At 60.1% G+C, this 22,139-nt stretch overlaps 1 protein-coding gene across 1 annotated transcript; it reads right to left on the bottom strand.

Annotated features, from left to right (window-relative positions):
• Positions 1 to 3,208: 3,208 nt before the first annotated feature.
• On the bottom strand, positions 3,209 to 21,389 carry LMTK3 (lemur tyrosine kinase 3; the record flags this gene model as incomplete). Its single annotated transcript, XM_081216823.1, has 15 exons — positions 3,209 to 3,860; positions 7,153 to 7,290; positions 7,452 to 7,587; positions 8,902 to 9,317; positions 12,032 to 14,553; positions 15,065 to 15,214; positions 15,370 to 15,491; positions 15,576 to 15,660; positions 16,052 to 16,200; positions 16,532 to 16,619; positions 18,689 to 18,807; positions 19,292 to 19,368; positions 19,878 to 20,028; positions 20,292 to 20,425; positions 21,314 to 21,389. The coding sequence occupies 15 exons, from the start codon at positions 21,387 to 21,389 to the stop codon at positions 3,844 to 3,846; spliced, it is 4,380 nt and encodes a 1,459-aa protein (XP_081072949.1). The 3' UTR covers positions 3,209 to 3,843.
• Positions 21,390 to 22,139: the final 750 nt, after the last annotated feature.

Genomic DNA, 22,139 nt, shown 5'->3' on the forward strand with positions numbered 1-22,139 from the left:
GCAGGGGTAGTGCTGAGAACTGGCATTTTTATAACATCTCCTTTCCCGGGAATCTGACAGCTTACAAAAGTGTAAGGACCGCATTCTTTGAGGGTGAAACCTTGGGGGGTGGGGTACCCTTGAGCCCCGGGTCCAGGCTTGTCCCCCTTTGCCTTCCAGCTTGGGGTGTGCGTGGTGTCCCCAAGGAACAAAAGCACGTGGATCCCGAGAGGGGTGTCGGGAGGCCCCGTCTCTCTCCTACGTCCAGATCTGCAGCTGAGGAGGATTTAGTTCGAGAAACCACAACTCCAGACAGGCCCAGGACCAAGCCCCTGCTGGAAGGGAAGCCTGTCGTCCCAGGGCGTGCCTGAACTGCAGTTATCCTCCGTGTCCCCAAGGGATCTAACTCCTAATTGTTGAGTGCTGCCAATGGGGTGTGGAAGATCCCGGGTTTCGGGCGTTGACCCAGCCCGCCCTTGGCCACAGACATCCGCCGGTGTGAAAGCTCCTAATAGCTGTAACAACTCCAAGGTGGTGCACCCAGCCCTCCCCGGAGACTGCCGGACTACAATTCCCAGCAAGCTATGCGGCGCTGGCCGCCCCACTGTCAGGAGAGCCATTCTGGAGGTCTCCTGGGAAATGTAGTTGCTTAAGACTCCCATGTTGGGTTTCCCTTCGGCTGATCCCCTGCCCCCCACTTCCTCAGGTTGGGAAACAAGGCCCTGCCTGACCGCTTCCACCCCAGGGGCTGATGGGGAATGAAGTTCCCATATGAGGAAATTGAATTCCCAACTCCTCAAAAATTCCACGGAAATGGAGTCATTGACCCAAGAAAGTCATGGGAAATGAGGTCCCTGGGTCGATGGAGGGTCCCACCACTGTCTCCCCCTGTGTTGCTCTCCTCCATGGAATGAACCCATAGGTACCGAGTGCCTATTGTGGGTAAGTAGCTGGCTCAGTGGAGATGCCCCAGAAGAGCATTCCAGGCAAAGGGAACAGCATGTGCCAAGGCAGGAAAAGGCACATTGTGTTGGAGTAACTGACAACCTGTTGGTGTGCCTGTACGGTGTTGGTGGAGTGGGGCTGGGGTGATGGGAAATGGAGGAAATGCCTGGGCCCAATCATTTGGGGCCTGGACAGCCACGTTAGGACTTTGAATGTACTCTTGGCGGACGGGAAGCTATCCAAGGTCATGACACAGGAGAGTGATGTATTTGGGTTGATGTTGCAGGAGGGGGCCTTTGGCTGTTGCAGGAGAGTAATTTGGAGGTGAGCAGGGGCAGTAGCAGGGAGGTAAGTTAGGAGGCTATGCTGTCCTTCTGGTACAAGAGGGTGTGGCCATAGACTTGGAGAGACCTGGACCTGCATGAGTCCTTCTGGAAGAGGAGCCAGCAAGACTTGCTGAGGGCTGGGTCAACTCTGGGATTCTAGCTTGAGCAGCTGGTGAATGGCAACGTCATTTACTGAGATGGCTAAAGAGGGGATTTATGGGGGGAGAAATCAGTGGTTCTGTTTTAGCCAAATTAAGCTGGAGATGCCTGTGGAACATTAAAATCAGACTCCAGTCACCTCAGAATTGTCCTTCAGTTTTGCCCCCAATCCGTCTTCTCCCCAAGGATGGAGAATTCTGGCTTTCAGCTCCCTCCTCTCCCAGGACCCCATACTCCCAACCCCCTTGTTACGGGTTGAACCGTGTCCCCCACAAATCCATATATTGAAGTCCTAACTCCCAAAACCTCACAATGTGATCTTATTCCAAAATAGGATCATTGCAGATACAATTAGTTAAGATGAGGTCATTAGTGTGGGCCCTAATCCAATTTGACTGGTGTCCTTATACAAAGGGACATTTTGGACACAGAGACACACATGCAAGGAGAGAAGCCCATGTGATGAAGGCAGAGATCGGGGTGATGCTTCCGCAAGCCAAGGAACACCAAAGATTGCCAGACAACCACTGGAAGCTAGGAGACAGGCCTGGAACAGATTCTCCCTTAGAAGGAACCAACTCTGCCGACACCTTGATCTTGGACATCTAGCCTCCAGAACTAAGACAATAAATGTCTGGTTTAAGCCACTCAATTTGTGGAACTTTGTTACAGCAGCCCTAGTGAGCTAATACATCCCTTCACGCTCAGACCCGGGAGTCCAGGCCCCCAGCCCCCTCCTCCCTCAGACCCTGGAGCCTAGGCTCTCACTGCCTGACCTGGCTGGGTTCCATGCAGCACCCACCCTGGGCAGACATGTTACAAGATCAGTTCAAGGACCACCAGATCTATCAGACGTGGCAGTAGGGAACAGAGGCAAAACCTAATCCTCTCATTCACTCTTCCTCCATTGCCCACAACTTACATGTGACCCTAATGCTCTCATCATCTTAATTCCTAAGCCAGGAGTCCACACAGCATCCCAGCTGGGTCCCCACTCCTGACCCCTTCCCTCCTCCCTCATCCAAACTGCTTCCTTCATACACACACATGAATCTGGTACCAAGGTGACGGCGGGTGGGGGTGGAAGCCAGGTTGAAGCCAGGAGATCAGAGATGCAAAGACAGACCCAATCAGAAGAAAAAAAGACAAAGATGGAGACAGAATCAGTCAAGAGACCAGGACAAATTGAGAAAAAGAAATAGAGACAAAAACCCATGGCAGAAAGACATAATAGAGACAAAGGTGACGGGGACACACAGACAAGGAGAAAGAAGTAGAGATGGGGTGATACTCGGACGAAGAAATAGATGAGAAGAAAGAGGCTGAAGACATGGGATGGGAAAACAAAGAACTGGGACCGGGTGAAATAGGGAGCTAAAGGGACAAAAAACAAAAAGAAATTTGAATGGAGAAGTTCAATTAGGGGGAAGGCAAGAGAATGTCGGAGAGGTGGGTGGTCACATGGAGAAACAGGTAAACTGAGGCACAGTTACCATGGGCAGGGAGATAGACTCTGACCCTCGAGGCACAGGCAGTGCCGTTCTGAGGTGCGTGGGATGTGGCCATGATCCAGTGTGGGTGCTGTGGCGGGTCATTTCTGAGCATTTTCCTCTCCAGGCCTGGCCCTGGGACAGCTTCTGGCCACCTTGCAGAAACCCAGCTCTGACCATAACCTGCCACCTTCCCGAACCCTCGCCGGCGCCTCGTCACCTCCTAACTGTACGTTGAGGCTGCTGCAGACGTCGGTGATGCCGACACCAGACTGAGGTCCAGAGACGTGGAGAAGCCGGGGATCTCGCTGCCACACAGGCATTTCTGCCTTCCTGAGCCTCGATGTTCCCGTCAGGTGGGGCCGAGGACGGCCATATCCCCTGGACAGCACCCGGTCCCTGCAGCTTCCCCTCTTCATCGCCCGAAACACACACATGCCCCACGTTCCTCCAAAAAGTTGTTTTTTGTCTTTTTTAAATAATGTGAAAATGCCACGCGAAGGTTTGAACCAGAGGCCCCTCCAGGGGCCAGGCTGGGGTGGGAAAGGGGAGACGCGAGATGGGGGGGGTCCAGGTCCCTGAAGCCTTCGGCCCCTGTCTGGGGCTGGGAGTGGGTGAGGAGGGGCCTCCGCTGTGCAGAGCGGCTCCAGGCCCTAAAGAGTTCAGTTCAGTTCCGAGAAAGGCGGCTCTCCAGGGAGGGGTGAGGGGCTTCCTGCCTCATTTGGCACCGAGGGGGTCAGGGGGCTCAGGGGAGCCGTCCGGCGGGCTGGGGGGCGGAGGGCCAGGGCCTCCCGTTTGGCACATGGTGGGGGAGGGGGAGGGCCCGGTCTCGGGGGCCTCCCCGGAGGCGGCGTCTGTGGTGGTGGCAGTGGCTCCATCGTCCACAGAGGATTCTACTCTCAACCCCTCTTCTGGGGGTGCAGGGGGGTCAGGTCTTCGGGGAGTCAATTCTCCACGGGGCCTGAGGATGGAGGGAGAGGAGAGAGAAATGGAATTACTGGGCAGAAAGGCTCATGGCTTCTGGCTTGCCGATCGGAGTGAAAACCAAGCCCTCAACCATGGGGAGGGCCCCCCCTGATCTGCTCTGTCCTTTTTCTGTCCTCACTTATTCCCGCCCCCGACTCACTCTGCTCCAGCCACAGTGGTCTGCTTCCTCGCTGTTCCTCCAAGCACAGTCCTACCCCAGGGCCTTTGCACTGGCTGTTCCAACTGCCTGGCATGCCCTTAGCCCTTCCCATAGAACTCAGGCCTCCGTCGCCATGCCCCCTCTTCAGGGGTCTTCTCCAGGCCATTCTCAGTCAAGCAGCTGTCCCCCTCACCCCCCAAGGTCATTCTATCTCACTGCACTATAGTGGGGGGGGGGGTTTTGGTTTGTTTTTTTGTATTTCGTTTTTTTTGGGCAGCGCCGCATGGCTTGTGGGATCTTAGTTCCCTGACCAGGGATTTCACCTCGGCCGTGAAAGCACTGAGTCCTAACCACGGGACCACCAGGGAATTCCTTTCCACTATAGTTATTTTCTTTCACATTTCTCCTCTGGGATAATCTCAGTCATCGTCAAAGAGCTAGCTTCCTGTCTGCTTGCCCCTCTAGACTGGAAGATCAGAGAGGATGGGACTGCATTTGGTCACTGCTGCATCCCCAGCATCCAGTAGAGGCCCTGCACAAAGTGCCGTCCCACCAGACTTTCCCACCACGATCCCTTCTCTCCCAGCGGAAGGAGAGCCTCCCACCCATACAACAGATCCAGAAAACCAAGGTCTGTGGGGTGGAGACTCTCAACCAGGGCTACCCACCGGCCACCTTCCCACTCCACCTCACACTTCTCACCTGAGTGGCCTGGGTCAAGTCATTGCCCTCACTTCCAGTCCCTGAGCCTCGGTTTCCCTCTCTTTAAATGGGGAGCATGACCCTCGTGTCCTTTTCAAAGGAGTAGGGAAACTACTGGCATCAGATTCCTGGCATCACTCAGCACCCAGGGAACGTGTGTAAAGTGGGCAGAGCCACGCCGAGCACAGGGGTCTGAGGAAGAAGGGGGCTCCGCCTGCCCCACCCCCCCACCCCCCAGCCGTGGTCTCGAAACCGGCTCAGCAGCTTCCCAGCCCAGCTGTGGAATATCTAAGGACTGAGTAAAGGGATTTGGGGTTTTGTGTGATCGGGCCCTCCCTCTCCTCTCCAGGTGAATAAAGGTGAAGTCATCCTGGATTGCTGGCCCTATGGGCCTCAGCCCTGACTCAACACTTGGCTGGTGTCCCCACGCCCTGGAACCCACCTCACCCTGTCTTCTTGGGGGCCTCCGAGAAGACCTCTGGGAGGAAGTGATATTTGGGGGTGAAATCTGAGGTTGTTGCCAAGTGAAGGGTCAACCCTCAGCCCATTCCTCCTGCCCTTGACTCTGTATGTCCTCTCCTCTCCCCCCTGGAGCCTTGCCTGCCCTCCTCCCCAGCCTCCCTGCCTCCACTGGCCCCCACAAGGCCCGGGAGAAGTCTTCCTACACCAGGGGCTGATGCTGCCCCTCCCCAGCTCACAGTCCTCCCGAGGCTCCCTAGTGCCCCCAGGACAAAGTCCCCGCCCCTCAGCTTACCCTCAAGCCCTGCGGGGTCTGTCCTGCTCTCTCTCACTTCCCACACCCACCTCCCTCCACCCAACTCTGCAAGTAACCTCCAGACACACCCGCTTCCCTTCTGCTCCATGAATCAGCCAAGCTCTCTCCTGCCTCAGGCCCTCTGCAAGCTGTCCCGCCTGCTAGAGCGCTGTCCCCTTCCCCTTCACCTAGTTAATGACAACCAACCCTTCAAGTCCCTGGTTAAAGGACCCTTCCATCACCGAGGACAGAAGCCCTTTCCTCTTGTCATCTGCTTTCTCAGCAACCCTGCGTTGGCACTTATATTCACTTACTGTGGGACTGTGGGGCAGTGCTGTGGGTAGGGTGGAGGGGGGCTCTCTGATCTTGCCCAGCACGGAATCCCCCGAGCCTAGTTCAGCCGATGCTCAATAAGCATCTACTTCATTAAACGCAGTAACAGCTACCAGTTAAAGACCACTGCTGCATGCAAGGGGAAGATTAAGTCATTTAATCCCCTTAACAAACTTAGGAGTTAGATCCTGTTATCCCCCTCATTCTACAGAAACTGAGGTACAGAGAAGGAAAGCGACTTGCCCTAGGTCACCCAGCCAAGAAGTGGCAGGGCCAACACCTGAACTCAGGCACAGCGTAGGGGAGCAGGTATGGAGCCCCCCCTGAAAAGAGCCAGTTGCACCTTCCCCCTACTTAGTCCTGACCTCTGGGAACACCTCCACCTGCCTGGCCCAGTGCAAGCCCTGTATGCAGGGATGTTCTCCCAAGGTGGTGGTGAGGATTAGCATTATGGCGTAAGTGAAACGCAAGAAAGGTACCTGACAAATGCTGACTACTGGAGTGGACACAGACTCAGAGGCCAGGCAGCCAGGGTTTGTGCCCCGGCTCCTCATGCCTCTCTGTGCCTCAGTTTTCTCTTCTGTAAAATGAGGATGAGACTAGAATACACCCCATGGAATCATAGGGAGGATTAAATGGGGTAAGATGTTGCAAGCACATTCTAGGGTCTATGGGAGTGCTTGCTGTTATTGCTATGATGCTCCCTGGCCATGTCCTCTCTGCTCTGGTTCATACTAACCAGCTTTGAGATCCCTGGTTTCCTCTGGCTTCTTGTCTGCCTCTGATCAACCTATGCCCCCCGAAGGAGATGGGATCAAGATCCACCAAGTACCAGACAGGAATCTTAGCACAAAGATGGGGCAAAGATGGGAAAGAAAGAAAGAGAGGGAGAGAGGGAGGGAGAGAGGCAGGGAGAGAGAGAGAGAGAGAGAGAAAGACAGAAAGAAAAATGACTTGGGGCTTCCCTGGCGGCCCAGTGGTTAAGGGGGAGCGGGTTCCATCCCTGGTCGGCGAACTAAGATCCCACATGCCAAGGGGAGCGGCCAAAAAAAAAAAAAAAACGATGGGCAAGACTCAGAGGGGATCCTTACAGAAGGGAAACTGAGGCTCAGGGAAGGGCGTGATCGCCCAAGCCCATCTGATGGACACCTCTTGGTGTGAGCGGGTTCCAGAGGTGGGTGGGATTTCACTGGTGAGCAGCCAGACCGAGAGAGGGGAAGGAAGAAACTGGGAGAGAGGCAAAGAAATTCAGAGAGATGGGGACAAGAAAGTGGGAGAGACAGATGGGGACAGAGATTGGCAGACGTGGGGCAGGGCCAAGGGTCTGAAGCACGATACCTGCGGGCCGGGCGTCGGGGGCCCGGGCGGGGGGCCCCGGGGTCTCCAGCGCAGGCGAGACGGAGAAGCGGGAGAAGCACAGGGGGGGGCCTGGAGGGGGGAGGAGGGGGAAATCCTCCGCCCACTCGAAACTGCCTCCTAGCGTTGGGGGCGGGGGGTGGGTGGGGAGGGAGAGGAGAGGACGCGGTCAGACCCTCAGTCACTTCTCAGCCCTCCAACCCCGCCCCTCAGCAGGCCCCGCCCCGCCGCTGCCCTTCCCATCGACCCCGCCCCCAACTCTGCGCCGCCCCGCCCCTCACCAAAGCCGCTGTCGTTGCTGGGAAACCCATCTCCGGGGGTGGCGGGGTGGGGAAGCGTCGGGGGCGCTGGGGGCGTTGACGGGTCCGTGTCCCCCTCGGGGGGGCCCTGGACACTCAGCTCGTTGGTTGGCGTCTCCTGTGAAGGCATATCAGGGGAGGCAAGAGGGGGCAAACCGTCACATCCCACTCACTACATCCCAACAAGCAACAAACCCCGCTAACATTTCTGGGGCTTCAGGCATCCCAATTTACAATCGCTCTCTCTGGAGATCCCCTAATCTGCCTTCGAAGCCTCAGGCCAGCTTTAACCTCCCCCGGCCTGAAGCTCCTCCCCCGACCACGGAGTCCCGCTCACAGCTAAGCAGTCCACTGCAGGAATTCTCTCCCGGCTCCTTAACGCGCTGCCTCCACGGAAGCCCCTAACCCAGGACTGTCTCCGTAAGTCCCGTCCCGTTTCCATGACCCTTACTCACGTCCTAGATCTCGGGCACAGGCGTCCAAGTGCGGGCCCCACAACTACCTGCTCCTATGGTCCTCCAAACCCTTAACCCATTTTGAGCATCTCCGGACCATCCCGCGAGCCCCTAAGCCCCGCCCTCTGAAGAGGCCCCGCTCCAGTTTGTTTCAGTGCCCTAGGCCTCAGCTCTTGACCCTGTTCTCACTCAGCTCAGGACCTTAGTATGCCCCGTCCCACGTTCATCTAGACACGGACCCAGTCCACAAGCACCACACCGCCCTGTTTTTCTCTTCAACACTAACCTCCCAGGCTAGTTACTTTTAACACAATCCTCAACCCATCTCTCTTAGCCCCGCCCCAGTTCATTAGCCTGAACCCACTACTGCACTTAGTATCTTAACACTACAAGCAGCAACCCTTTAAGCCCTACCTGCAGCTCCTCCATGGCCCATCCCTAGTGGATAAGATCCCCTCCATCCTGAGCCGGCCCCTCGGCCTCCACAACATTAGAGCGCTGGTGCAGAAACCCCATCCCGAGCTTCACTAGGCTCCGCCCCCACCTTACAGACCACGCCCTAATCCTCTCACTTTCTCCTTAGCCTCTGACTACCAGGTACCGCGCTTTCCTTCCGGATCCCTTCTCATCTCCAGGCCTCCCCCTAGCTCTCCAGCACCTTCCCCCACCCCAGGCCCCACCTCTGCTCTGGACTCGGCCCTTCCCCTGGCCCCGCCCCATCCCCAGGCCCCGCCCTCACCCTGCAGGCCCCACCCCCACTTGAGGCGCGGCCTTCCTCCAGGCCCAGCCGCATTCCCAGGCCCCGCCCTTACACCCAAGGCCTCATCTGGTCCTTCAAGTCCCGCCCCATTCTCTGGCCCGCTCTCCCACGCCCCGCCCGCGCCCTGCAGACCCCGCCCCCAATCTAGGCGCGGTCTTCACCCAGGCCCCGCCCCTCCCTAGACCCAGCCCCGGGGTCCTGCGCGGGGACAGCCCACCTGGTCGAAGAGGTAGACGGTCACGTCCCCGTGGAAGGAGACCATCTTGCGCTTCCTCTCCAGCTCGCTGTCCTCGGGTTCGTCGGCCCCGCGTGGAGACTTGAGCAGCCCCCGCAACGGGCGGGCCGCGTCCGCGTCGGCGCTGCTCACCACGACGGGCACCGGGGCTGCCCGCGCTCTCCCGGGGCCCCGCGGCCCCGCCAGCGCGCCCGCCGCCGCCGCCTCCTCGTCCTCCTCCTCGTCCTCGTCCTCGTCCTCCCCGTCCTCCTCCGACGGCCCCGACGCCCCCGCCCCGCCGGCCTCCCCGCCAGCCGCCCCGGCGTCCACGCCCTCCCACGGGGGTCGCCGCGGGCCCGGCCCCGGGAACGGCGTGAGCGTGAGCGGCGGCAGCGCCAGCGAGAGCCGCGAGAGCTTGGCTGCGAGGGGAGACACCCGGTGAGCTCCTGTTCCTGGGGAAACTGAGGCATGCCCTCCCGCCTAACTCTGTGTCCTCAGGTAATCTCAGCCACAGAGTCTGGACCTGTTTCCACCCTTGTGAACCAAAAGGCTGCACTGGGGGTCTCCAAGCAGAAGGGTAGCGGTCTTCCCCCTACTCCAGTGCTTAACCCTCCCCGTGGCTCCCCAGTGCCCACAGCACAAAGCCCCAGTTTCTCCCGGGGCCACCAGGCCTGAGTGCCCTGGCTCTGCTGACCTCTCCTGGTTCCGTCCCCACCTCATTCTGGCTTGACCTCCATCCAACCACATGGGCCATATCCCCATTCCTCCCACCTCTGAGCCTTTGCATAGGCTGTTCCCTCCTCTGCCTGGAACTTCCTTATCTAACTCAAGTCCTATTCACCGTCCAGCTCTGTCTGGACTTTCAAAGCCTTTGGAGGTCTCCCAAGAGGTCAGGCCAGGCAACACGCTCTGCACCCCACAGTACCAAGCACCTCGCCTTCCTAGCGGTTGATCTCAGTATAGAACTGTAATTCTGTGGCCGTGTGATTAATGTTTGCCTTGCCACAGAACAGAGACTGAGTTGGGCTCATTCTGGCTGCGTCCCCAAACCCCAAGCACATAGAAGTACTCAGTCAATATTTGTGAAATTAGTGAATAAATGTTCCCTGCTACACAATGTTGACCAAGGTACTTTCTTTCCCTTTTTGGCCCTCAATCGCCAGAAAATTGGGGTGTCTAGCCATCTCCAGGTCCTTTCCCTGCCCTAAGACTCCTTGATCTCAGCCTGCTGGGAGGGGAGGACTTCAGGTCCCTGGAGGAGGAAACCTCACTTCAAATCCCAAGCCTACCCTGCTCTCTTGCTGTGTGTCCCTGGGCAAGCAGATCCACCTCTCTGAGCCTCTGTTTCCTCACTGGTAAATGGAGGGGCCACTCATTCCTCCATTACTGCATAAGTGAGCTGTGTGCCAGGCCCTGTGGGGGGCGATGGTGGGGATGAGAAGAGGGTCAGGGCAGGGCAAGGAGAAAGATGGATGTGGACCAAGTCACTCTCCACCCCTCATTCATTCAACTCCAGCTTCACCAGCCTTTTGCTATTCCCTGAACATGCCAAGTTAATGCCCATCTCAGTGTCCTCTACCTGAAACATCCTTCTCCCAGATGTCCACCTGGCTCACTTCCTTCATGTCTGCTCAGAAGTCACCTCCTCATTGAGGCCTTCCCTGACCACCCATCTCAAGGTGATGGGGTGGAGTGGGGCTTTATAGAGGAAGCTATCAAGGGCTATGGATACCTAGAGGAAGGACAGGGTGACAGTCTTTCGAAATCAGGAAGGCTTCCCAGGGAAGGGAGAATTTGAGTGGGGTCATGAAGGATGAGTAGGAGTTCACTGGATTTAAAAAAAAAGAAAGAAAAGCATGCTATTCCCAGTCTCTGCACACCCAACAACACCGACCCCCCCCACCTCAGATCCTCTGAGGCATCTTAGTTGCTCATTCCCTGTCATTTTCATGCTGCCCAGGGTCTTTCCTGACACAGCTGGTTGCAAGCTCCCCACAACAACCTTGAGGAAGTGGTAGTGTTCTAATGCTGTGGGTTTGAGGAAGGAAGGTTCTGTGCTCAGTCCCCTTCCTGACCTTTCCCTCTTGAGCCTCAGGCTCCTCTGGCAAACAGAGATAATAACCCTTCCCTCAAGCGTGGCTGTGAGGTTGCCAATATAAAACAGGCCCAGTCATTTATAACTTTCATACCAGTATTTAAGGAAATCAGGCCTCTGGATGATTCCAGTGGAACCACAGTCCCTATGTCCACATCTAAACAGGGGCTGTTTATTTTACTCTCCATTTATCTTCTCTTAAATTGTCCCCTCTCTATGACAAACTATTTCCTGTGTTCCTATCAAAACTCAAGTTTCCAGAAAAGGCCTTTCTACTAGGCTTTCAAGCCACCAGTACTGCGGTGGGCAGGGCAGGGTCTGAGGCTCCCTGGGTCTCAGCCCTGGACAGCTCAGGACCTGGTGCACAGGAGGCCTGGCACAATGAATAGATGCCTCAGCTTGTTGGAAAGTTTAAATCAGAGATCACGCACTGGCAGCCCAGCCCACAGAAAGGCTTCTTTTGAATTGGTTTCAACCATTAAAACACCCAGAACTCTGGCTTAAAGGGGGAAAGCAGCAGATTTGGCAACACCAGGTGGAGCTGAGAAGTGGCTGCATTTCCTCCCCAACTCCTACCCCACATCTCCCAGCTCTCATTCATTCATTCATTCCCACCTGTCATTCATTCTCTTATATTGTCTGACCCCCTGTGGGCATCTGAGTTTGCAACCCCTAGTTGACGTGAATTGTGATATAACAGCAGGTGCTTAGAAGTGCCAGGCATTGGGCCAAAGGCTTTGGAAGTCCTAACTCATTTAACCCTCACAATCCTATTAGGCAGGTGCTATCCTTGTCATCCGTTTTTGGCAGATGGGGAAACTGAGGCACAGAGAAGGTCATCTGTCCAAGATCACAGCTAGGAAGGGGCAAAGCCAGGATCTGAGCCCAGGGAGTGTGGCTCTAGGGTCTGCACTTGTCACCATCAGGCTGACCTGTCTGGTACCCGGGAGCCTGAGCTTCTCAACTGCACCCTACATCATGGAAGGAGCTGGGCCTCGGGCCCCAGCCGCGCTCCCGTGCCCCCAGCAGCCTGCTCACCTTTGATCTGCTCGCTGTTCCCCTGAGGGGGTCCCAAGTCCAAGAACAGTCGTGGCATCTCGGGGCCCTTCCTCTCGGGCTTGGGGGGGTCCCCGTCTTCGTTGGGTGCTGTGTCTCCGCCGGCTCTGCTGTCTGGGACCCCGGGCTCTCCCTCGGAGGCTGCCTCCGGCCTGGCTCTCTGGGGCGCTGGCTCCGGCCTCGTCGGCTGTGCTTCCAGCGGCGGTGGAGGCGGCTGTGGCCTCGTGCTGTCGACCCATCCGGCCTTTGCGTCCACGCCGCTTCCGAGGCCGCCGCCGGGGGCCATCCCCATGCCCACTGGGGCTCGGACCCCACTCCCGAGGTCCAGCCTCCCAGCCCCGGGGGCTCTCGGTGCCCCCCCAGTCTCGGGGGCTCTCCTCTCGGTCCCGGGTTCCTGCACCCCGCTCCTGGGGGCTGGGCCAGTGGGGCCAGGGGCTGTCTCCCCGCCGTTCAGGGCCAAGGCCACTGCGCCAGGTGCCAGGGCTCTCTCCAGCGAGGTCTCTGGGGCTGGCTCCCCGTTCATGGGGGCTGGAGCCCCACTCTCGGGCATCTTCTCCCAGGGCCCTGGGGCTCTCCAAGGCCCAGTCTCTGGCAGCCTCTCCAGGTTCCTGGGGAGTCTCAGGCCCCCATTCTCTGACACCTCCTCGATCTTTGGGGGTGTCAGTCCCCCATTCACCAGCACTTGCTCTTCTCTCGCCGGAGACCCCAGGCCCCCATTCTCCAGCACTTTCTCCTCCCTCCTTGGGGGTGGCAGCTCCCCATTCGCCAGCACTTGCTCTTCTCTCTCTGGGGACCCCGGGCTCCCGTTCTCCGCCACCTTCTCCTCGACGCCCAGGGCTCTCTGTTCCCCGTTCTCCAGCACTGTCACCCCGTTCACGGGGAGGCTCAGGCCCTCGTGCGGGCTTGGGGCTTGCTTCCCGCTGTCCAGGACTGTGGGGCCCCTGCTTGGGCCCGGGGCTTTCTCTCGGTTCCCGGGGCCTCTCGCCGCCCTCCTGGGCCCTGTCTCGCGGGCGGCTGCCCCCTTCTCCCCCAGGAGCTTCCTTGTCACGTCCTCCCGCAGGGACATCAGCAACTGCTCGGTGCTCACTTGAACTACGAAGGTCGGCTTCTCCCGGGCCCCCGGGAGCGGGAGGGGACCCGGGTCTGGGGGTGGCCGGGGCGCTCCCGGGTCGGGGGGCTCGGGGGGAGCCCGTGGTCGAGGGACCCCTTCCTCCTCTGCTGCCCCCCCACCGGGGAAGGCTCCCTCGGGGGAAAAAGGGGTCTCGGTCTCGTAGCCGCTGTCGCCCGGTTTGGGGCCCGGAGACGACAGGCCTGAGCCGGGACTGGCCACGGCCGAGGGGGGGTCGGGGGACACGGCCGGGTCCGCGGGGGCCCGAGGAGGTGGCGGCGGCGGGGGGGGAGCGGGAGGTGGCCCCCGCCCGGGGTACTGGGGCGCCGCCGCCCCCATGAGGGGGTCCAGAAACTCGGGGGGGGCCGAGGCGGGGGGGTTCAGGGGCAGGTCGGCCAGGGAGCCCCGCTCCGCCCGCAGGGACGAGTCGTCCTCGGGGGGATGGGGGCAGCCAAGAGCAGGGTGGCCGCCCCAGCCGGCGACGGCGTCCCCCCGCTCCAGGGGCAGGCAGGAGCAGGCCCCCTCGCGGCTGCACAGGGGACAGGGTAGGGGGCCCCGGCGGCTGGGGCCCCCCCCAAGGCTGCTGCTGTCTTCCCCCGGGGAGCTGCCCTCCTCCTCCTCCTCTTCCTCTTCGGCCCACGGGGTGGCCCCCCGCTCCCCCAGCACCTCGGCGGGGTCTCCTGCCAGGGTCTCCCCGGCGCCCCGGCCCTCGGGGTCCCAGCCGCTCAGGAGGAAGCTGCCGGAGGCTGAGGACTGGGCCGGGAAGGGCCGGGCCGCCGGGAAGAGGGGGGAGGCCCAGGTCTCGGACACCAGCTGGGGGACCTCGGGGGGGGCCTGGGGGGCCTGGGGGGCAGGCACTCCTGGGTCCAGGGGGTCCCAGTCATTGGGGAAGAGGGGCTCTGGCGGGGAGCCATGCTCCTCGAGGCGGATGTAGTATTCGCTGCTCACGGAGGGGCTGCGGGCGCTGATGACCGGCAACACGCTGGGCGTGGACAGCGCCTCGTAGAAGGGGTTGGAGGGGTTGGCGTGGGGGGCCGGGGGTGCGGACGCTGGCTGCCAGGTTGGTGCCCCCCCGCCCCGACCGGCCCCCCGCCGCGCCTTCTCCCACAGGCACTCAAGGTTGAGGCCACGGCTACTCTCGGTGACCGTGAGCACGTCGTCCGGGTCAGCCCCAGGGAAGCCATCCAGAAGGGGGAACGGAGAGGACAGGGTCCCCGGGCGGGGCACGCTGTGCTGCGGGGGCCAGGGCCAGGGGAAGGGACCATCTCGAGGGGGCGGCGGCGGCGGCGGGGGCCTTGGGGGCCGCTCAGAGAGCAGGTAGGTGAGCTGCAGTTGCAGATCAGAGGCCGAGGGGCGCTGGGCAGGCGGCCGCCAGCAGGACTGCAGGATGTCGTACCTGGGGGAGGGGGAGGAGGCAAGAGTGAGGAGGGCAGAGTCCTGGGGGCAGGGGGGTCACCGGGGGTGGGCAGAGACCAGGAGAAAGTGGGGGGCAGAGACCCAGGGAGAAGAGGACCGAGACCCAGAGAGAGGGGGGGAACAGAAACCAGAGAGAGGGAGACAGACCTAGAAGAAGAGAGGACAGCAAGGCGCATGTGCGGAAATGACGGTTAAGGTGGCCTTCGCGTTTGGGTTACAAGTTTTGGAATCAGAGACAAGCAAGCAGCAGGGCTCTTCTAGGGCTGGAGAAACTAGGTTCAAACACCAGCTGTCACTCCATGCCTCAGTTTCCCTGCTCCAAGTAGCAGATGCTGGCGGAAGGGGTGGGGACGTCCCCACTCCATTCTAGCGCTGGCAGCAAGTGGTGCAGTTGTGGAGGGGGGAGAGTGTGAAATGAGGCGGGGGATTCTGGGATCATCCTGGGGTGGGAAGTGGAAGGTCAGGGGTCCGGGGTCAGGCCCCGCCCTCACCAGTAGTCCCCGTAGGGCAGCTTGAGCCTCGGCCTGGCCAGCTTGACGTGCTGCTGACGCACGACGAAGGCGAGGACCTCCTCGTCTGATAGGTGGCGGTAGGGCTGTGCCCCAAACTCAAACAGCTCCCATAGGGTCACCCCTAGGGACCTGAGGGGAGCAGAGGGCAGAGGAAGGTCAGAGCCCTGCCCTAACGGGCCAGGGGGCCCTTCCAGGCCTCAGTTTCCCCAACCGTAGAACCTGTGAGCCTTCCGCCTTCCTTGCCCTCCTCGGCCGCCACCCCCCCCCCGGCCCGGGCCCCTCACCAGATGTTGCTCTCGCGGCTCTGGTCCACCACCATGAAGGTCCCGTGCAGCTCCCCGAGGAGCTCGGGCGCTGCCCAGCGCAGCGGGATCCACAGGCGCTCGGGGGTCAGGTAGTAGTCCTCCTGGGTGTGGGCGGCACGGGGCGCGGTCAAGCAGGCCGGGGCGCCCCCCGCCCCCTCCCAGCTCTGATGGAGGCCAGCCCTCACCTTGTAGTTGCTGTGCGCCAGCCCATAGTCTCCGATGCGCACGGTGAGGTCAGAGGTCAGCAGGCAGTTGCGCAGGGCCAGGTCGCTGGGGGCGGGCGAGGGGGGCGAGGTAAGAAGCTGGTAGCTTGGGGAAGCCCGCCCCCCTTCCTAGACCCCGCCCACTTTCCCTCACTGCTCCCCTTCCCTCTTCTATTCCTCCCTCCTCCTCTCCTCCCTTGACTCCTCCCCCTCCACTGACTCCTCCCTCTCTTCTGTGACCCCTCCTCCCTTCCTGACTCCTCCCCTACTCTCCTGACTCCGCCTCTTCCCCCTGACCCTCCTGGGCTTTCCCCCCTTTTTGTGTCTCCCACTCAGGCCTCCTTCCATCCTTAAACCCCTCCCCTGTGGCCTCACCTCCCACCCCCGGAGCCTGGCCTCTTTCCCCTAAGTAGTCCCCTCTCCCCCGCAATTCCTCCCGGTGGCTCTCGGGCTGCCACCTGTGCACATAGTTGTGGGAGTGGAGATGTGCCAGCCCGCGGGCGATCTCCAGGCCCATCCTCTGCAGTGTCCGCAGGTCTCGAGGGGGCAGCTCAGGGGACAGGCCCTCGGGGGGCCTCTGGGCCCGGAGGTAACGCTTCAGGTCCCCCTGGGAGAGAGGGCAGGGAGGGGTCAGCACCACCGCCCCCTCCCAGGCACCCACACCAGGCAATCCGAGGCGAGGATGGGACGACCTCTGCCCTCAGTGGGCAGCCCCCTCTGGGCCTCAGTTTCCCCTGCTGCTGAGAAGCGCACAGGAACAGCACCCACCCACCTCATGCGCTAGTTCAGGGCGCACCACCTGGGGAGTGAGTGCTCATCTACAGAGATGGCAGTGCTTGTCACAGGTCTTGCTATGATGATGATGATGATGATGATGATGTCATTGCTGCAGATCCCTAGGAACTGCCCTGAGCCCTCACCCCGCCCCAGACCCTCACCAGTTGACAGAACTCCATAATCAGCAGAAAGGGCAGTGTCTCCACGCAGACGCCCAGGCACTGGAGGACGTTGGGGTGCTGCAGGCTCCTGCGAGGGGAAGGGGGTTGCCTGGGTCAGGAAACAGCCCCTTCCATCCCACCCCAGCCCTGTGTCCCACCCCAACCTCCCAGCAAAACCAACCTGTTGCTTCAACCTCTTTGGTCTCAGTTTCCTTACTCCTTCCCCACATCCCGACCTCAGGACCACCCCACTGTCTCCCAGTCCCTGAGCCAAACTCCCAGGCACCTCCTTGCCCCTCCTTCTGGCTCACCACCCCCTCAGCCTTTCTTCCTGCCCCCTGACTCTTCCCCCTCCCCTGCCCTCCCTACAGCCCCAGATCAAGCCTCCTCCTCACCTCCTGGACTCTTCTCAGCCTCCTGCCGGCCTCCCTGCCTCCAGTCTCTCCCTTCCAGTCTGTCCCTGACCTGATGCCCACCTGCTCACGACCCTCCATGGCTCCCCGGTACCCTGGGACAGAGCCTGGCTCACTCCTCGGTCTTTCCTGCCCCTCTGCCTTCCCCAGCATCATTCTTCATGCCCGTGTACCTCTCTCCAGACTCACAGGTGCCTGCTTAGGCTCCAAGCCTTTTGCATGTACACTTCTTTCTGTGGAGAACACTCTCCTCTCATCAAAGTCCTCCTCATCCCTTAGTTTCAACATCATTTCCTCAAGAAATGTCACTGTCCCCTCCAACACTGGGGGATGCCCCTCTTTTATCCTCACATTGTGGATGAGGGTCAGGCTTGGGGGTCTGAATCCTGTCTCCATCTTTCCCAAGTGTGTAACCTCACAGAAGTCATTTCACCTCTAGATCTGATCTAACACGGGAGCCACCGGCCATATGTGACAACTGAGCTCTCAAAATGTGGCAGAGGTAGCTGAGGAAAGACATTTTGAACTTGATTGCATTTTATTTAAGGTGAATTTAAATAGCCATATGTGGCTAGTGCTTGCCAGCACAGGCCTAGAGAGAGACAGGCAAGGAAGCAAGTAAAAGGATGAAATAATGACAAACTAGGATACGTGTTACTCAGAAAATACACAAGTTGATGTGATGGAGCATCCCAGGGTCCTCCTTAGGTGGGAGAGGGAGAGAGAAAGACAGAGAGAGAGAGTGTGTGTGTGTGTGTGTGTGTGTGAGTGTGTATGTGTGAGGGAAGGCCTTTCTGATCTGGGACCCAGGAAGGGCAAGGGTTCCCACCTGAAACTGGGGCTGGGTGAGGCAGGAGTGATATTCTAGACAGAGGGAACAGCAAGGACGGCGGTCCTGCGGCAGGAAAGAAGCCGGCGTGTGGGAGGGTCAGTGGGGAGACCGGGTGGCAGGGGCGAGAGGGCTGGTGGCAGGAAGGGAACAGGGCTTGTGGGCTGTAGGGACCACTGGGACTTTGTCCTCTGGGCCACAGAAAACCATGGGAGGTTTCAGAGGAAGGGGCTGATAAAATCTCTGGGCAAAGCTCACTTTTACAACCCTCTGACAAGAGGTCCCCGTGTATGCACCCTTTCCATGACAGGGCGCTCACTACCCCACAGGGCATTCATGGAACAAATGTTTATTTAATTCTTGTCTAGAAGCCCTTAGAGTGGAGGGGAGACCAGGCAGGGGAGGGACAGGGTCCTGCCTTCCCAGACTTCCCAGTCCAATGGGGGCAGTGGTGGGAGGACCCTGGTCTGTGATTCTGATTCTGTCCTTCCTCACGCACAAGCAGGGGCCTGAGGAAGGGAACCACCTTGAGGTACCCAGTGCCTGACACAGGGTCACCTCGCATCCTCTCAGCTGCCTTCTGCATGAGGCTGCTCAGACTTCCTGGACTCACTTTCCAGAGGAAGATACTGAGGTTCAGAGTGGAGAGGGGCAGGTCTCCGGCTCAGCTTCTATGCCGTCCCCTCGCCTTCATCACACTGCCTTCATTTCCCTGGCTCTGTCCCCAGGAAGAACCTGAGGCTCAGGGAGGGAAATTCTCTGGACTGAGGGGCACAGCCCGGAAAACGTAGATGGAGGATTCGAATCCAGATCTGACCCCACACTGCACTCCCACTTCCAACTGTTACCTCCCTGAGGCACAAACTCAGATATTTGGGCCTTCCGAGCCCCACGTCCACCGAGAAGCCCCCATACCTGTACGGCTGTGCTTCTGAGATGAACTTGCGCTGCTCCAGGGGCCCTGCGCTGGCTCGGAGCTCCTTTACCACCACCTGGGCTGGGGTGTAGTCCGAGAAAATCTCTCCCAGGATCACCTGATCAAGGGGGACCCAGGAGGCAGCGCCTGTGGTTTCCCCAGCCCCATCCCAGGGACCACCCTCCACCCCACCGTATGGCTCCCATCTTCCCCCTCTTTCCAGCCTCTTCCTTCCAATCCCACCACCCTCGTACTCCCACCAGACGCGGGGCTAGAGACTCACAGGCCCAGAGTCCGATGGACGCAGGGACGGGTGGAAGGATGGACAGACGGACGCGTGGAGAGCCGGATGGCGAGGCGGAGTGGTCAATGGAGTGAGGAGGGAGGCGCTGACCGACAGGTGGCGGGGGGATGGAGTGGACGGGAGTGGGTGAGAGGTGAACAGAGGGGAGGGCAATGGGTGGGCTGAGGGGGGCAGGGGGACGAGGCAGGGGGCAGATGAGAAGTGGTGTGGTGGGAGCAGGGGGGATGGACACAGAACAGGAGCATCGCCCTGGATTGTACGCACCCTCCACCGCCCACCCCCAGCCCCACTTACTTACCTTCCCGAACCAGCCACTCCCAATCTCCTGCAGGTAGCTGAGGTGCTGGCGGCTAAGGCCCAGGGGGGTGGTCATGTCTGGTGGGGGGGCAAAAGGGAGAGGCACCTGAGCCTCTCTGCCCTCCCAAGTGCCATCAACACCCCTTAATCCAGTGGGAACTGGGGTCAAAGCAGACACAGCAAATCTGTTTTCATTGGCTGCCCCAACATTCCACGATGGGATCTCTGCCTCCTCATTGGCCGCCCACAAGGTTCCAACGTCCAATCTGTTCTTCCCTTTGGCATCCCAAGATCCTATGACATGACTTCAGCATGCCATTGGCTACCTCTGACATTAAGATCTAGGCTGACGTTACCATTCAGTGCCCCACAAGAATCCCCAAATCTGGTTGTGGATGAAGCAATGGCTTCTACCAAGCTGTTCTCTGACTTCCTTCAAGCTGCTTCCAAGATTCCGGGGCTCCCACCTCCGCCTCTCCCCTTGGCTGCCTTGGGCCTCTGCGCCCTGTTCCCTGAGGGAAAACTCTCAGGGGCTTCCACCCTGTCCCGTGGGGCCACGAGGCCCTAGTCAGGGTGCGGGGCAGTACCTGAGTGTGATGGCTGCGGGGCAGGCATCGGCAGGGAGACCTCGGCCAGAGGGAGAATGTAGACATCAGGCAGCGACTGTGAAGAGGAGGTCTCTTCTGCGGGGGGAGTGTACTCCCCGGAGCAATCCTCCCCTTCTGGGTTCTCAAACTCCTGGGGCCGGGAGCGGGGAGGGGTGGGAGAACACAGGGCTGAGACATGCCATGGTCCTTCTCATCAATACTATCCCCGTCTTTCTCACAACTGTCCCCCAATCCCAGTCCAATTCCCATCCCAAGGCTCTAGACCTTGCCATAACTTCAGGCCTGAAGGGCTCTCAGACTCACTACGCCGCTCCCCCTCCTACCACCTGGACTGAGGGGAAAAGGACTTGCTGGCGTCTTCCTCCCGACCTTGAATCCCCTCATGCACCTCACCTTGAAGCCGACATCGCCCCGTTTGCAGCACAGACAGGTGAGGAGGAGGAAGATGAAGGCCAGCAGGCCAGAGCAGGAAATGAGGACCACGGCATAGGGAGGAGCCAGAGGGGCCCGGCCCTGGGCGAATCCATCTGTGGGCACAGGACTGGGCTGGGGTCCCGGCTTCAAGGCCCTGGCTCCCGGATTCCTTGCCCCTCCTCGTCCAGCTAGTCTTCACTACGACTCCCATGATGCTCTGCAACCAGGGGCCCCTTGGCAGAGGAGCCGGATGGCCCAGGGCATTGTGGGAGTTGTAGTTTGGGGCCTTCTCAAGTGGTTGGGTTGGGGGTGGGGTCCCTCCTCTCGCCCCAAGCTGGGACGCCCCCCATCACCTCACCCCCAGGCTTGGATGAATTTCAGTGAGGACTGAGGGAAGGAGGAGTAATAGTGGAGCCTGGAGCTCTCAGAATTTAAAATACGCTCCCACGACAGCCTTCTTACCCCCTGTTTGGGGAAGAGGATGAGCCCCCAAATGCAGGCTGGGAGAATATTCTTGCCCCATGCTGGAACCTCCTAGTTACGGGGGTTGAGGCTTGTTTCGTTTAGGGACGCTTGGGGCACACACATGTCCTCTGTTCCCAGCCCAAGTCCCTGAGAAGGCAGCTCCGCAAGCCATGGGTCTCCCCCAAAGCTAGAGACAGCCTCCAATGCTGTGTCCCCCTTAGAAACAGTATTCCTCTCCTCTGTCCCCAATTCTCCCAGAGGCCTTGTCCTTCCCCGGCTCCCTACACACACCTGCACACACACATGCGTGTGCACACACACATGTTGCCCGAACGGACCCCCTCCCCACCCAGCCCCCAGCCTTCCTCCCACAGGCCCTGCTAACACAGGCACCGTCCCCGCGGCTCCCCAGGCCCTGGCTCGCTGCGGGAAGACGCCACACAGGTGATGGAGCCAGAGCCCCGCAGACAGACCTCCAAGGCAGGCCGGGGTTGGGGTGGGGGCCGCTGGACAGCCGGATGGCCGGACAGACTTACCTGGGTGGGCCGGGGACGCCAGGCAGCCAGAGGTGGAGACGGCCGCAAGGAGGATGAGGGCGCCGGGGGCAGGCATCTTGTCGAGGATGGAAGGGAGGTGGAGGTGGTGGCGGCTGGGGAGGAGGGGGGGGCGGGCCCTCAGCCCCCAGCCATGGGGACCCGCGCGACCCTGGCCTCCCCCCAGCCCAGGAGAGGGGCAGGAGACTCAGGACAGGGGGAGGGAGGGGCTGCTTACTGGCTCAGGTACCCCCCTCCCCCTCCTTGAAGGGACAGACAGATGAAGGGATGGAGAGGCGGACAGAGGAGAGGAGCTGGGGAGCCGGGGTTGCTGGGGGGGGAGAGGGTAGGATGGGGGGGAGAATGAGGGCCCCGCCCCCGAGGGCAGCCGGGATTGGGGGAGCAGAGAGCCTGTCAGAGGAAGGGTGGGAGGAGGGAGGATGGAGGGAGGATGGAGCGTCGTCATGGCAACTGGCTCCCCAGTAGCATTGGCTGCCAGGAGGGAGGGGAGGGGGAGGGACAGACAGGGACCAGCAGACCCTTGTGGGGGGGGGGGACACAGGGCCCACAGTGCCTGGCCTGGACACTGCTGTGACATGCTACCAGCAGGGACACGTGTGCTCCGCGCCACGATGCAGATGTCAGGCAGGCACACGCAACCCACACATGGCTGACACATGTCGCAGAGACCCTCATAGACAAGCACATCACATACAAAGGTGGACAGCTATCGGCAGACGGGGACACGTACACGTCACACACAAAGACGCAGGGATGATAGGCTGCAGTAAGAACGCACAGGCAGGCCGGCCCCCTGCACAGATGCACC

Source organism: Mesoplodon bidens (genome assembly GCF_964165515.1).
Source record: "Mesoplodon bidens genome assembly, chromosome: 18".
Taxonomy (NCBI): Eukaryota; Metazoa; Chordata; class Mammalia; order Artiodactyla; family Ziphiidae; genus Mesoplodon; species Mesoplodon bidens.